Raw genomic sequence first — 15395 nt, forward strand, 5'->3', positions numbered from 1 at the left:
TCTCTTCTCGACACAGCATCAAGCTACGTGCACCATACTTCGTACTTTGTACGGTGTTTTCATACCAGGGGGTTGCGCCCGACCTCCCAGTGGAGTGCAATGATACACTCCAGGCTACTCCGTATACCCCCTGAGCATCGACTAGGTCCCACCGAGAGTTCAACAAACCCCCCTGATACGATTCCCGAGACTGGTATTCCCCACACTTCCGACCTTTTTTTTAGGCTTGTCTCATACCGTACGACCCAATGGCTAAACTTCCCGATTTATTTGTTAATGGACTCAATTTTGAGATTATTCCCAACCTTGCTGCCTTGCAAGGTTTGGTTGGCTTCATTTAACTCAAACCCTAAAACCCTGTCTCAGGACTTTTGTGGTTGATCGGTCAGATCGTCGCAGGTATTGCATGGATACACCGAGTAGACAGATATATCAATTGAAGATACATCAATTGAAGATGTCTCAGAGATGATGATTGTATAAACTATAGGTAAAGCTCCCGAGGTTTGTGTTAAGAGACATTTGGGGATTTTTTTATCTGATCAGGTAGAGATCTGAACACAAAAGACGGGAGAGCCCGGGATCCATTCAAGATCTCTTGTAGGGCTACTCCGTAGTACTCCGTTTGTTCTGCAACTACCGGACTATGTTATAAATATAAAAAAAGCAAATCCCCCACAGCAGGGGTCCAAGGGTGTGAAACAGGGTCCCCGTTTCACTAAGATTTTAGTTTAAGACATGCTCCAAGTATACGATCCTTCCGAGGTACGCCCGAATCCAAGTGCCGAAGTAAACGAATATAAAAACATAAGACTGGATCATTCCTCGACAGTATTCCCATTCATTCACTCCATTCTTCATTCTTCATTCATTCACTATTCAACCCTGCAGAGCTGGTCTCTCAAATTCATTCTTTATAAATTCCAAATTTCAAATTCCCTCGTTTCTTTCAACATGAAGTCTACTATGATCCTCGCCTTGGCTAGCATTGCCATTGCGGCTCCCACCCGCACCATCGAGAACCGCCAGCTGTCCGGTCTGGGTACCAGCAGTGGACTGGGTGCCCTTGAGTCTCTCTTTCCAGGACTCTCGGGCTCCAGCAGCAGTTCCGACAGCTCAAGCTCCTTGAGCAGTGGATTGGATGCCCTGAAGGGTCTTATCCCAGGACTGTCGAGCTCTAGCAGTGGCACCAGCAGCTTGGCAGGCAATGGACTTAGCAGTCTCACCGGTTTGAGTAATATCTCCAACCACCCCGGTATCCGAAACCCCAGTACTAAAGGTCAATTTCTAGGCTCAGGCTCTTCAACCGAGAACGGCGTGACCCAGAATGCCGGTTGCAAGGAGTACACGCTCATCTTTGCGCGTGGAACTACCGAGCTGGGTAACATGGGCTCAGTCATTGGACCCCCTCTCGCGACGCAGTTGAACTCTCTCACTGGCGACAAGGTCACCGTGCAGGGTGTTGATTATCCAGCGGATGCAGCGGTATGAGAACCCTTTCCTTTCCTTCTATTTAGTACTTGACTTGTATTTGCGTACTGCTGTCGAGATCAAAAACCGGACCTGTTAACTAACGATCCATTCCAACAGGGCAACGCACTGATGGGCGCATCCGGCGGCCCCGCGATGGTCAAGCTCGTCCAGCAGGCTCTCAGCCAGTGCCCTAAGACCAAGGTCTTGCTGGGCGGATACTCCCAGGGTGCCATGGTCGTCCACAATGCGGCTAGCAGCCTCGCTGCCGGCCAGATTACCGCTGCCGTTCTCTTCGGTGACCCATTCAAGACCCAGAGTGTCGGTAAGGTTGCCAGTGATAAGGTTAAGGAGTTCTGTCACGTTGGTGACCCGGTATGCTTGAACGGAGCAGATGTAATGGCGCACATTACTTATGGCACTGATGCTGAGACGGCTGCGAAGTTTTTGATTCAAGCTGCCGGCGCTTCCACTTCTTCGTAGGTTGATGGTGTCTGTATGTGGTGGTTGGTGGTTGGTGGTGGTGATGACAGGGGGTGGGTGGTCTGAAAAATGTGTGAAATAGTTTTGGTTGTATAGCTGATAATCACTGTCAACGCAACCATCTATTGGGAGCTCTGTTTCAATAAGTAAACATGGAATGTGTAGACGGGCAGATTGGTGTTCAAGGGAAGTATCATGTATATTATGGTATTCCATTGGTACAGAAAAAAAAAAGAAAGAGACAAGAATGAAAAGTTGTGTATGGATTCCATATAGGAAGGAGATGGGTGTTATACAAAGTCAAAAAAAGAAACGCCACTCGAAACCGCTGTATAAGACAAAATTCCAGAACCAAAATGTGATTCCAATAGACAAGGTGATAACTCAGTGAGATGAATGAGATTGGAAGCTATCCAGTACGAGAGACTTGCGGGCCAAAGCTCATGCAGTGGACAATGTACTCGTCCGAGTTGATGGCGCACGGGATGATGCAGCATCTTGGAGCTTAGCTTTCTCGCCCTCAAACTCTTCTTCATCCTCATAGTACAGATACTCCTCATCCTCGTCGTCGGCTTGCCCGAATATATTCCTCCAAACGCCATCCCAGAGACCCTTCTTGGTCACTAGGCCGCCAACCAGGAGAACAGGCAGTTGCCAAATACTGGCCCAGAAGAGGCCACGTGCAGTGCCGTTCGCACCCTGGTGTTTATAGAAGCGGTATGCCTCGCGGACAAGCCAGCCATTGGCGAAAGTGCTACCAACGAGGAAGCCATGTCCAACAACATTGACCCACCAGAGACCAATAGTGATGGGGAACATCAGAATAGAGTAGCGCAGAGCAACTCGAGCATTGCAAGCTGGGTTCACCCAGCACAGCATCCTGTAGCCGGCTGCTTTGTACTCATCACGGATCAGGTGGGACAGGGCGTTGAAGTGAGGGAATTGCCAGGCGAACAAGATTGCACCTAGCAGCCATCCTCCAATGCTCTCTTCGCTGAAGAGCATGTCGCGCCATGTGTCATGGCCAATTGTCGCCGTCTGGCCTGCTGCGGCGATCCATCCCATGAGCGGGGGGATACCACCAACCACCGCGCCAACCCAGGTATTGATTACATGGATTCGTTTCAAAGGTGTGTATACAAAAGCATATAGGAAGATATTGGCGGCAGATAGGGCGGTAGTTGTCGGGTTAGTACCGATATAGAGGAGCGAAAGGCCCGTGACGGCGGTGCCAATCGCGAAGAAGAGAGCTCCCCGGCGCGAGACGAGTCCGCGAACGATAGGACGGTTACGTGTGCGAGACATGAGTGCGTCGTATTTTGGTTCGAACATCATGTTCAATGTATTGGCGCTGCAGCAAGACAGGAAAGTACCCACCGTGAGGTATATAAAGGTCAGGGTTGAGGTCGAAAGTGTGGGGAGTGGGGTCATGGCCGGATCGAGGGCGAGCAGGGACGAGATTGGGTACATCCCGTATGCAGAGGTGGTGGTGAGTACAACCAAGAACGACAATCGCGGTTTCGTCAGGGCGAAATATGCAGCCAACTTGCGGCGGATGGAGGTGGTGGGGAGTGTAGATGAGAAGTTCGACAATTGCGCCGAGGCATCCAGCGGTAAACTTTGTTCTGGTTGTCCGGTAGGGTTGCTTTCCTCCTTCAAGCGCTTGCGCCGCCGATGTGGTAGTTCCTCTGGTGTTGCTTCTGTCGCAATCGCATCGGATGATGCTGTTGCAGACGAATTAACCTGACTGAGTGACGGATCGCCGGGAGACGAAGAAGCGGTTGATTTGCTTTTCGCATTGGAGGACGCAAGTGAAGACAGCAAGCCGCCTTTGCTATTTGACCCGTCGTAGAATCGGTTGGCCGAGAAATATGATTTGTGGAATACTGAAGGGGACTGGTCATCCGCAATCCCGGTCCGCCGTTTCGAGGATGATAGGAACCCCCGAATGGCCTCCGGGCGCACAGAACGAGGCCCGAAGAGACATTGTGAGCACACAAGCGCCTCTCGAGGCCTCCTTAGAATGGATGGCCGCAGAGGGATCATGGCGGGTCGGTCATGCAGAAGGAAGAAAAGTGGACGAGAGAAGTTGAATTTCCCCGGTGGTGCACGGGCCACATCCGTTCACCTTGGAATGTCAACAAATTGTTCTTTCTAGACATTGCCTGATCAAACACCGTCCACTCTTTTCCGGGGATTATTCGCACTCAAAATGGATATCATTCAGAACTCCGTCATCACCCCTCTTCAGCCTTATTTGGCACCGATTGTCTCCGCCATCCCAGAGCCAGTGCATGATGCTGTCGTGTCCTTGATTGGAAAGTCTTGCCACGGCGCACTCTTGGTCGATCTCGATGTCACTAAGGACCCTGCTTGCACATCACTCGCCATCTCCAAGGCCCTCGGCATTGCCATCGTCGGTGCCAGTGCAGTCGTCAAAATCCCCCAGATTCTGAAGCTGATCAACTCCCGCTCCTCCGCCGGTGTCTCATTCGTCTCTTACGCTCTCGAAACCGCCAGCTTGCTCATCACTCTCTCGTACGGCGTGCGCAACCAGTTCCCATTCAGCACCTATGGCGAGACCGCTCTCATCGCTGTCCAGGATATCGCTATCGGTGTCCTGGTCCTGAATTATGCTGGACGCTCCGCCGCCGCCGCGGCTTTCATCGCTGTCGTAGCTGCCAGCGTCTATGCGCTGTTGTTCGACCAGACTCTTGTCGATGCTCAGACTATGTCCTACCTGCAGGCTGGTGCGGGTGCTCTGGGTGTTGCTAGCAAGGCCCCTCAAATCTACACCATCTGGCGCGAGGGAGGAACTGGACAGCTTAGCGCATTCACGGTACGATTCTCTTTGCCCTTTAACATAATCTCAGCTCAGACACTAATTGCTTTTCTTCAATCAGGTGTTCAACTACCTCCTCGGATCCCTGTCCCGAATCTTCACGACCCTCCAGGAAGTCGACGACAAGTTTATCCTCTACGGATTCATCGGCGGCTTCTCCCTTAATGTGATCCTCGCAATCCAGATGCTCTGGTACTGGAACTCCCCGGCGCCCAAGCAAAAGGCTGCTCCTCGCCCAAAGGCAGTTGAGAAGGCACCCTCAGCCCAGAGCACGGGTGCGTCCCCCAGACCTAGCGTGAAGACACCTACCACCCGCCGACGGGGTTAGATAGCTCAGATATTGCTTACCTTCGCTTTTTTCGGGTTTGGTTAAAATAGTAATAACGCCGTCCGTTTTTGGAATCATGCAATTGTAGGAACGAGCCACGAGAAGCTGTATTCATGGGAAACCGTGGACCAAGTAGAACTGTAAACACAGACCACATGTCCAGAATCGAGACTATCAGGTCTGTAGAGATCGCAAGACTACGGCATGCGGCCAGTAGTCATATGTCTCAAAATAAGATCCAACGGCACGAATGGCTGCACAGGATGCGGGTGATGAGGAGCAATATTGTACTCCAACTCAGCAGCACCAGGCTTCCGATGCACGCCAACAACATCCATCTCCTCCGCATCCCCCTCCTCTCCCTCGCTCTCCTCCTCCGACCCATCATCATCCTCCAACTGCCTCCTCAACCCAGTAACAACATTCTCAATCCCAGCCTCGCGCTCCTCAAGCGTAAAATTCCCACCCCAATTCCTCCGCCGCGCTTCCTGATTCGCCTCCAGCGGAGCCCATTCCCACAGTTCCGCGAGCTGCGCTTCACTCAGCGGTTTGTGCGCGGCATCAGGGTCGGAGAAATTAGAGGACGACCCTGCGGCGGGCTCTGTGCCGGCTGTACGGCCGCGCGCAACCCAGTCGTCGACGCGGGGATCGAGTTTTGTGCGGAGAAGTTGCTCGAGGGTGTTTGCTTGTGTTCGACCTGGGTATTCTGGGCCTGGGTAGGCGACTAGGTTGGAGAGGAGGTCGCGTTGGTCGGAGAGTTGGTCGGAGACGCTGATGAGGTTGTTGGAGATGATGCTTGCTTGGGATTGGAGGGAGGTCCTGGTTTTAGGTTAGTTTGATTGGTTTGAATATAAATAGTCCATTGCATTTGGCTGGTTAGGTCCGGGAATGGGATTGATTGGAGGGGATGGTAGAGCTCTTACCACGGCGGAAGAGGGTCGCTTTGGTTTAGACTTGCGATCAGCGAGCCCAGTGAGCGAGTGAGCTGCACGAGACGCTGCCGCGATTGCTCGAGGACTTTGATTTGTTCTTGAGTGAGATTGGACATGGCTAGTTGGGAGCTTGGAAGGTCAAAGAGCTGTGATTCTAACGTGAGGGGACAAGATAAAAGTGTAGATCCACGCCCTCGGCCGAACGTTACAGTTGGTTTCCCTTACACCAATTTTCTGCAATTTTCCTCAATTAGTGGTTCAATCATGTCTTCAATTACTAGATTCATAGTGAAAATGAGAGTCTTTCAGTTTATTCATTTGATATCAAAACAATATATCAAAGCAGACAAATGACAACGCTCAAGTCAAGCCCATACCGCTAAGCACTCAGCACTAAGCCTTCCAACACCACCAGTCTCCCATAATCAAACCCAGAAAATTACAACGTTGTCCACAAATCCAAAAATAACCTCGAGATCGCCCATCCCTTCCCCCATTGGGCCCTTGGACACTTGGCGGTGCGTGCTGAAACGCCTACAGAACGGCCGACCAATCTGCACCGACGCTGGAACACCAAGGACAGTAGCCCAGAGATTATATAGCCGATCATCTCGTATTATCTGACAGTTTGGCTTGCATAGGTTTTGCCTGTCCGTTGCCATTGCTGGGCGGCCTGTCAATGCTATTTTAGGATCTGTGAGATATGTTGTGTGTATATTTAGGTTGTGGAGGGGGTGAGGATTGATACATAAGTCCTCTTGCCGCCCTTCCTAGTGATGCTGGGTGTTGTTCTTTTGATGTTCTGTATCCTTCTCACTCGTCTATTTTGGGCACAGTGTTATATTTTACCGGGAATTTTCGGTGCTGGACACTTTTTCTCCATTGGACTATTGACTATACTATATACGCCAAAGACATGCAGACATTGCAAGATGTCGGGGATATATCGACGCGATGGAGCAGAACAACTCCGTAAAATAATAAACCCAAACGCCGTCAACAATGAGGTGAGCTGATATCTTGTTCTCATTACATCCAAGCCACAAACTGACTCTGCTATCCACAGACATTTCATCAATGCTATACAGCAACAAGGTAAATACAACTAGGTACAAGTTGTCACAACAATCACTGCCACTGCTGAGGGTCCTTTCGGTCTGGGTCTAGGACCTGGGGGTGAACAGGAGCCTCAGCATGTTCGCCCTTCTGATCCGGCTCAAAGATTTGAGTGTGAGCAGGCACCTGAGCATGTTGCTGTTGCTGTTGCTGCTGCTGCTGCTGCTGATATTGTTGTTGAGCATGCTGTTGCTGTTGCTGCTGGTACTGTTGTTGTTGTTGAGCAAGCTGTTGCTGCTGGTACTGCTGTTGAGCAGACTCGTCTTCAATAATATCCTGCGAGAAGCCCGACTTATCCTGACCTTGGAAGTGCTGCTGGTACTGTTGGTTTTGATACTGTTGGTCTTGACCAGGGCCATATGCAAGCTCCTGTCCACGGCCATCATTATCAACAAAGCCAAAGCCTGCCCCGTGCCCATATGCGCCAGAGTTATACATCTGTTGCTCGGCCCAGGCTTGCTGCTGCTGCTGCGCGCTGATCGGCGATGCACCATTCCAGTGGTTGTACGGATTCACCGTGTGACGGTTCCGACGGGCCTTCTTGCGTCGATGCCGGATGAAGAAGTAGCAACATATCGCAATCGACGCGACAAGGATTAGGAATCCTATGACTGGTACCGCAATCACAACTCCCAGATCCACTTTTGAGAGTTTGGGAAGGGACGTTGTGAGTGAGAGACTTGAGGGGAGAAGGGATTGGGTGAAGATTCTGGTTGGGGATATATCAAAGGTAGTGCCCGTTACTGTCTTAAAATGACAGTTGTAGCGGATGGACTCGAGGACTGGATTTGGATGATGGTTAGTTGTGGTTTCTTTTTGGACTTCTGGCTTGGGATTCGCTGATATCACATGGACACAGGAATGGGTTGCAGGGCATACGTACAGTTTGCCATGTAAACTTGCGAGGTTGTCAAGTTGTAGCAGAACTCGCAGGTGTTGACGACATTATCCGCGAACGACGGGGTATCACACCACGAGTTCAGATTCGATGTGTCTGGGTCTTCAATATTGGTTTCAACTGCTAAACGGACACCATCACATGCTACTGGGCACGGTGACGAGAGATTTGAGATCGCGTCTGGAAATCCAAACACACAGGTTGAAAAAGCGTAGCGCAGGTTATCTGGTTCGAATGGTTAGATCTGAGCGACAAATTGCAATCTGCGGTCTTTGGAAGGTGGTACGACATACAGAGTCCCCAGTTCACATCCGATTCCCCAGTGTTCTCATCGTTGAACTTGCTGTCCAACTGGCAGGAGACACAGTCTCTGAAAGTTCTCCCTACTGATGTTTGATTGTACGATTGATCCGCACACGCAACCTCGGAAGATGTAGTGTTGGTCGTTTTACCGCACACATCTGTGCAGGGCGAACCCGGTGTGGTTATCAATCCGAAAACCACTGGAGCTGGACTATTCAGCAAAATGGCAGCCAGAACAAAGGCAAGCATCCTGGAGGATCTTGAGCCGCCGTCGCTTAGCCCGAGCATGGTGAGCCGGAGTGAACAGAGAGTCCGAGAGCTTCTGTTCTTACAGCGACCGCCAAGGAGGTGGGATAAGAGTGGGCAGAGTGCCGGATAAAGTGATCTCACGTTCGCATGAGAAACGGTAAATTGTAACTCAGGATTATGAGTCTTTTCTCGGGGGCGGGAACGCTTCTTTTTTTCACTGCGAGCAGCTCTCGATCCGTCCCGTATGGATGTGACGGCCAGGTGGAGAGATTCAGCTAAAAGAGCTCGCTGGACAGGGAAGTACTGCACAATCCAAGCACCTGCAGAGCTGCTAATGCTTGGGCGAGGCAACGGAAAGGATACGCCGGGCGAATCAGGCGCATTCTCTTGTTCCCAACGATGGTCCTCGGCGCTTAGAGAACGCCGCCTACAGGCTGGTCGGTGACTGCACTCTGGCTGGGAAATCGAGGAACGGTTGGTGGAGATGGAGTGATCGCTCCATCATCCTGCTTCCAGTGGATATCCTGCAGGTGTACAGAGTGTGATGGACGCTGACGCTTGATTGGTGAGAGGCGGTTGTGACTGTGATACCGTCTGCATAATGCACGGGCGCGTGTTCACCCCCTCATCTGAGCAAAGTCGCAAATTCCGGTCAGGACTTCGTTGGAAACGGGTGTCTGCATTCCTCGACTGTAAAAAGAGAAAATTTTCGAAGTTTTGATCTGCCAAGGGACCCCCTCTTGTTAGGGCCGGGAGAAGAGAGGACTCCGGATTTTGAAGTACAAGATCCAAGTGTGTTCTATACCGTACGATATCAACATACAGACGTACAGAGGTGAATTTTGTTGGTATTCGGTTCAAATAATTATATGAAATAACTGAAATTGCAAATAAAGCCGCCATAATGCAAAATTAATAAAATTGAGGCGAATTCAGTCCAACGGCCGACCACAGGGCTTCCGAACGAGACTGATTCAACAAGACTGATTGGCCGACACCCAAAAACAAAACAAAAAACAAAAAACCACCACATAAAGACTTCTAGTTGAACATAATTTGTTCCGCACATATCAACCATAGAGCTCATCATAGGAAGGTACCATTTCTAGTCGAGGCGCAGGCTCGGGTTCCCGATGTTTTGTACGGGGAGGGTATCTTTTCTCTGGGAAGGGAGGTTGCTTTGGGGTGTTGTATGCAACGCGAGGTGTAGAGGGTGACACGGAGGGGACAGAGATAGAGGATGCAGCAGTAACGCTCGTTCGTCTCGAGTTGGTACCACCAGATATAGATGCTGTGGGTTCTGTTGCACAGCTTTGGAGGCTGCAACGGCGCATGCGCGAAGTTACAGAGAGTGGAGGAGACTTGGCTGGGATATCAAAATCTTCGGGATCGTCGCGTGTTGTGTGCAACATATCTCCCATGCCGAATTCTCGAGGGCTTACTTCAATTCGTGGGCCCAGAGTATCTCGTTCTTCCTCCTCTTCCTCTTCGTCGAATGAGTCATCTGTAGTGCATTCGTCATTGATAGAGCTTGGAGGTCGGCGACTTGGCCCACGCCTGAGATCGCCAAGGCCGAGTCCTTGACCTGGTGGTGTATGAGATGGCGGGGTGTATGCATCTCTCTCTCCCACACGACGACGGATGTTTTGGTCGAAATACCCAGTGGGAAAGGAGGCAGCGTCTCCCACTTGGTGTTCTCGGGTGCCTGTGCTTCTCGACCGTCTGCTCGAGGCACTAGGACTGGGCTGGCGTAATGGGCCAGCCGGGAGATATTGTTGATTTTCTTCAGACTCTCTGTCTGCCCTCGGCGTGTTCGTGACAAAACCAGAAGTTTGATCCCACTGATTCCAGGACCCTTGGATGGGATAGGTGATAGAAACATCACCCCAGCGAGAGTGGAGTTCTGTGGAAACTCTTCGCTTCCTTTTAAACTTCTTCATGAAAGTCGCCATGATTTTTAACCAGTTTTTCATCGGAGCTGGAGGGGTGACGCGTTCAAGGTGCAAATTTACCAAAGGGAGGACAAATCACTCCCTAATGCGGTGCTCATCTCAGAACTTATGAATCTCCCCACAGAGAGCATGGGTTGTCTCCCCAGGGCAACAATTCAGGAACAGCCAAGGAACAAAGAGAGACAGAGAAAGGTGACTAGGCAGGTAGATCGCCCGCGTGTGTTGAAGTTGTATCAAAATGAGACGTCCATGGAGGCGCACTAGCCAACCACTGCATATCCGTTGGTGACCAAGAGGAGCGAAGATCTTCCGAATGAAGCACTTGACGGGGATGGTGTTAGTAGCAAATTGACCCAGCGAGTGATTAGAGACCCGGGAGTGAACCCGGTGGTCTGGTACCCCTCTGCTGGTGGCCCCAGGGGCGGAATCTAAGAATCGAGACAATGCTGTCTCTCGCAGAAACAACAGCGCCTCGAAAAAAAAAAAGCGAAATGCAGGGCCAGCAGTTGGCCGGCTGAGGGACCCAGGCGACTCGCCATAAATGAGAGGCTCCCATCGCTGCAGGGTGGGTAAAAAATGCATGTGGGAGGGGTAGTTGCAATCCCTGTCACCCCTGGTCATTCTCTGCGGGATGGTTACAACATGGTTAGTTGTGAGGTGCGGCGCAGTCAACTTGCGTGGACAGATTGACGCGGGTCGGCCATAGGTTGCATATAGTGTGCCTGTATCAACGCACCCTCGTTCTCTGTCGTCTTGGCATGGCGCTTGTCTAGTGATCTGCACTCACAAGAACAAAGACCCTCGAGAGGTGATCTGAGTTGGGGCTAGACAATTGGAGTGGCAGGTTTATCTCCTAGATTCAGGGATCACGATGCAACAATGGGTGTGATAGAGACATTGAAGCACCTTCTTCTTAACCAGTCATTTGCTAGCGGCGACGAGGAAGAAAAAATGCTAGGTGAAAGACAGGGATCAAAAGAGGGGGTAGCCCCCCTCCTCTCAAGGCAAAACCGCGGAAAAGGGCGAAAAAAAGCACTGTTTCACTGTGACGCATCCGAATCCCTGCAATGAAGTGGAGTTGAAGGATCAATATTCACAATTGAGTGGGCGTAAATGGGCGTAGTGTAGAGTAAACAAAGTACCTTGAAGAATTAGCAGATTCTGAGAGAGGAAATAGTAAAACCAGGTTAGTTGATCCAGTTGGGGTTATATCAAAGTACTATCGTAGGCGCCGAGAGTGAGTGAAAAGGGGAATTTCTCGGGCTGATCGATGGGACGGAGATCCATAGCACACAGACCAGGTGTCTGTCAACGATCTTAACCATTTTACTACGATTTAACTACACTTATTAGGGACTTCCACCGGTTAACAAGTTTTGATTATTGCCGAAAACTTGACTAAATCAAATAAAACAGAATAATAAATAATAAATAACCACCCCCCCCGTCACATTTTCCAAAAAGAAAGCGCCATGTCGTGATAGTCGTAAAAACAAGAAAACAAGCCCAAGCCACTGTCACAATCTCAACGGAAATTGGTGATCAGCCGCGACAGAACGGGTTTAGGTTGTTTGGGGACGGCCTGGGCCGGCAGCGTTGGCTCAGATGCACTCCTTTCCCTCCTATCCCTCCTATCCCTGTGTTCCTGTCTGGTGTGCTGCTCCGGTGGAGGTGGCATAGCTGCCTGCTGCCTCGACCTATTTGGAACAGCTACAGGCCCAATTGGAGGACCGTGGTCGGTCATTGAAACCGGCCGGGAGGTTGCTAGCCTGGCGTCACTGTAGTGAACTGCACTCAGACGGGAAGAGGGACCAGGGTGTGGATTGGCATGATTGGTGGGGTTATAGGTATAGGTGTGGGCGTTAATATCGCCCACCATGGACGTTGGCCGAATAGGTTGGTATCGTGATGGGTCATATGTTGGCAATGTGGGGTATGATGGGGGTTGATCATATGAAGGCCGAGACAGTTGCTGTTGGTACTGTTGCGCGTGCTGGGCCTGGCGACTGTAATCCGGCGCAAAGGAAGACAAGGGCCGGGGTTGGGAGTGGAGACCTCGGGGTGTGCCTAGCTCGTCCGTTTTATAGGCTGGTGGAGGATCCAGAGGAGAAAAGTCCTCGGATTGTTGGGCGTTTCTTCTTCTGGCCCGTTCTTTGCGCGAGAAGAGATATAGTAAGCCTCCAGCCACTGGTTTAGGTTAGCTTGCTTCTGGGTGGGTTGCGGCTCGGGCTGCATACTTGCTAGGAAGATGAGGCTGCCAGCTATCGCACCAATAATAATCACGGGTGTGCGAGAAGGGTAGTTGTTATCGGAGCGGGGACCAAGAGAAGAATTAATTGACATAGCCCAATTTGTGAATAATTCAACGGGGATGTGTTTGCTGGGATGAGGACATCCAGGGTATAGATGTCCAAAGTAAACAAATAATCGAAGTCAAGACAACTTTGACTTGCACCACAGTATTAATAAAAGACTAGTAAGTCTTTAGAATTGAGCCTCAAGCCTGTGAGCCGATGCTAACAACAATCCATGCTTTGAAACTGCGAGGATATAGATATATAAGACCCTGAAACGGATCAACGAAGCTTAGTGCCATCCTGACACACGGTCCCTGTTTCAAAGATATTTTGAGCGAATCGCGGGGGAAATAAAGATAGTATCAATTAGCTATAGATAGATTTGCCCAAAGACGACAAAATTAGCCAGCATTAGTTCAATTAACCTGCATTAGCGGACTAATCCGGCGGGCTAGACCCTCGTAAATGCGCCTTAATTTCTAAATTAAAACTGCTGCATCTTTGAACAAATCACATCTATGCATTTGCCGTCACCAACAATGTTGTTGTGCGTTGACTGGTTCGTTCAAAGCGCCCTGTAACCGGCAAATGATACCCCTCGTTGAACCCAACACCACTGTACGGAGTACAGAGGACTTCAAGCAAGTATAAATGAAAAGGTGATCACCGCTCATTCACCCGGGATTATAAAAGGTCTGCAGAGTCCAATGAATGTTGATCAGTTGCCAGTGCTTGGGTATGGTTATCTACGCTCTTTTGATTTGACGAGTCTCCTACCAGATAGGGAAAACCATCACAGGGCTTCAACGCCCGCATACAACAAATATGAGACAACGCAAGCCCTACTTCAATCTTCCAATCCCCGATTTTCAAAGTATTCTCTTTTTTAAATATCATAACAATTTATACCTGCCTCTATTCCCTCCATCGAAAATGAGTCACTTGAAAGCATCAGCCACTTTTACTCCGCATACGCCCGATAAACAGCCATGCCCTTGTCCGTCCCAAAGTCCAACGCAATACCCTGCCCCACAAAGAAAACATATCCCTCCTTTAACTCAGAGGTCTGATTACCAGGGAATTTCATCTGACCACCACCCTTTGTAACAATCATCAGACTCGGCCCAAGAATGGCCTTGTGGGTCTCGCTCTCCCCAGCGCCAAGGGTAGTACACAATACCGCAAATTCACTGATAGGCGGTGCATAGACATCCGTCTTGCCATTCAAGCCCTTGTCACTCTTTCTGCGCGGCAGCAGCGCATCCTGCGCATTATGCGGAACAAAGCTCAGAGCCTGTCCGAACAACTCGACACTGTCGCGGTCTGCAGCTGGACAGAACCCTGTGTTGATGACGTTGTCTGAGCGCGCCATGCACTCAACGATATCGCCTTCCAGGTAGGCGTGGATACTGTCTGCGGGAACGAAGACGGAATCTCCCGGTCCCAGAGTTAAGTAGTTCATCAGCAGGGCGGCGACTAGGTTTCCGGTATCGCCTTCGCCGTATTGTTTTGCTAGACGACCCAGGAGGCTGGGAATGTAGGTGTGTGCGCCGAACTGGGATTCGGGGATGGCTTGCAGATCTTTCATTGTCTGTGCGACTTCTTTGGGTGGTGCGCTCAGTAGCGCCTTGCATACTTGACGTAGGGTTTCGTCGTTGAATTGTCCGGATTTGGGGATGTATTTTGCCAGGTGGTTCAACGCAAACAGCGCTTGGATGTCTTTTAGGGGCTTCCAGCCGGCAAAGAGCTCGAATTTTGAGAGCGCAATTGCAATCTCTGGCTTGTGCATTGTATCGCCATACTTCTCGGGGTGTTCTTTGTGTAGTTGTGCGGCGAGTTTCAGGTCTGGGTGGATTTGTAGGGGTAGCGCTTTGCTGAAAGATAGAATCTAGACCAATGTTAGTTTATCTGTGCGGCCACACACTATAATTCTTGGCTTTTGGGCTTGCCTTTGGCAGGAATGGAATCTCCGGACCCCATCGGTCGTGGACGGACTTGCCCACTAGCTCGGGGTATTTCTTCAGGTACTCCCCAAGGTGCTCGCCCGTGGAAAGCAGATAGGATGGGTTTGATGGGTACGTGCCCAACCACATCTGCTCAAAAGTCAACATAAATTCGGGCTTGAAGTAGTCAATTATTCTCATGAGAAGCTTACTTCCGAATAATGCTTCGAGTCATCAATGGGTGCATTATTCGGGGTTTTAGACCATAGCTGAGCTACAATGGATTCTTTTCCTTTCTTTCCCCAGTCATCGTTCTGTTAATTCATGGTAAATAATTAGTATCGATGTAAAATATCTAGGCAGAATATACTTGCCTTGACACCACACCGAAGTTGAACTACTGCGTCTACCATTTTGGCCAAGATGATATTGAGATGGTAATTTTTTTGTTAGTGTTCAATGTTCAATGTTCAACTCGACAATTACCTTGCTTCATATCGTTCCTACGTGGGATTTTCTATTGGCTGGGGCAAAAGACGTTAATATGTCGTCATGGTGATTTATCAAGCGTGTCGCCCCAGG

The 15395-nt window shown here is 50.2% G+C and overlaps 8 protein-coding genes across 8 annotated transcripts; 2 read left to right on the plus strand and 6 right to left on the minus strand.

Moving 5' to 3' along the window:
- Nucleotides 1-954: 954 nt before the first annotated feature.
- On the plus strand, nt 955-1953 carry PEX2_062680 (carbohydrate esterase family 5 protein; the record flags this gene model as incomplete). The annotated part of the gene is made up of 2 exons (XM_016743539.1): nt 955-1485; nt 1591-1953. The coding sequence occupies 2 exons, from the start codon at nt 955-957 to the stop codon at nt 1951-1953; spliced, it is 894 nt and encodes a 297-aa protein (XP_016596246.1).
- A 441-nt stretch (nt 1954-2394) lies between these two features.
- Nucleotides 2395-3999, minus strand: cox10 (protoheme IX farnesyltransferase; the record flags this gene model as incomplete). The annotated part of the gene is made up of 1 exon (XM_016743540.1): nt 2395-3999. The coding sequence occupies one exon, from the start codon at nt 3997-3999 to the stop codon at nt 2395-2397; it is 1605 nt and encodes a 534-aa protein (XP_016596247.1).
- Nucleotides 4000-4165: 166 nt separating this feature from the next.
- Nucleotides 4166-5123, plus strand: PEX2_062700 (putative monosaccharide-P-dolichol utilization protein; the record flags this gene model as incomplete). The annotated part of the gene is made up of 2 exons (XM_016743541.1): nt 4166-4792; nt 4857-5123. The coding sequence occupies 2 exons, from the start codon at nt 4166-4168 to the stop codon at nt 5121-5123; spliced, it is 894 nt and encodes a 297-aa protein (XP_016596248.1).
- A 197-nt stretch (nt 5124-5320) lies between these two features.
- Nucleotides 5321-6171, minus strand: med8 (RNA polymerase II mediator complex subunit MED8; the record flags this gene model as incomplete). Its single annotated transcript, XM_016743542.1, has 2 exons — nt 5321-5942; nt 6047-6171. 2 exons carry the CDS (start codon nt 6169-6171, stop codon nt 5321-5323), a joined length of 747 nt encoding a protein of 248 aa, XP_016596249.1.
- A 1012-nt stretch (nt 6172-7183) lies between these two features.
- PEX2_062720 (uncharacterized protein) lies at nt 7184-8660 on the minus strand (the record flags this gene model as incomplete). Its single annotated transcript, XM_016743543.1, has 3 exons — nt 7184-7953; nt 8055-8294; nt 8363-8660. 3 exons carry the CDS (start codon nt 8658-8660, stop codon nt 7184-7186), a joined length of 1308 nt encoding a protein of 435 aa, XP_016596250.1.
- Nucleotides 8661-9691: 1031 nt separating this feature from the next.
- On the minus strand, nt 9692-10573 carry PEX2_062730 (uncharacterized protein; the record flags this gene model as incomplete). The annotated part of the gene is made up of 1 exon (XM_016743544.1): nt 9692-10573. One exon carries the CDS (start codon nt 10571-10573, stop codon nt 9692-9694), a length of 882 nt encoding a protein of 293 aa, XP_016596251.1.
- Nucleotides 10574-12098: 1525 nt separating this feature from the next.
- Nucleotides 12099-12916, minus strand: PEX2_062740 (uncharacterized protein; the record flags this gene model as incomplete). The annotated part of the gene is made up of 2 exons (XM_016743545.1): nt 12099-12760; nt 12811-12916. 2 exons carry the CDS (start codon nt 12914-12916, stop codon nt 12099-12101), a joined length of 768 nt encoding a protein of 255 aa, XP_016596252.1.
- A 915-nt stretch (nt 12917-13831) lies between these two features.
- PEX2_062750 (Mannose-6-phosphate isomerase) lies at nt 13832-15226 on the minus strand (the record flags this gene model as incomplete). Its single annotated transcript, XM_016743546.1, has 4 exons — nt 13832-14739; nt 14795-14963; nt 15026-15127; nt 15224-15226. The coding sequence occupies 4 exons, from the start codon at nt 15224-15226 to the stop codon at nt 13832-13834; spliced, it is 1182 nt and encodes a 393-aa protein (XP_016596253.1).
- Between the last annotated feature and the right edge of the window lie 169 nt (nt 15227-15395).

This window comes from Penicillium expansum, assembly GCF_000769745.1.
Source record: "Penicillium expansum strain MD-8 chromosome Unknown contig198, whole genome shotgun sequence".
NCBI lineage: Eukaryota > Fungi > Ascomycota > Eurotiomycetes > Eurotiales > Aspergillaceae > Penicillium > Penicillium expansum.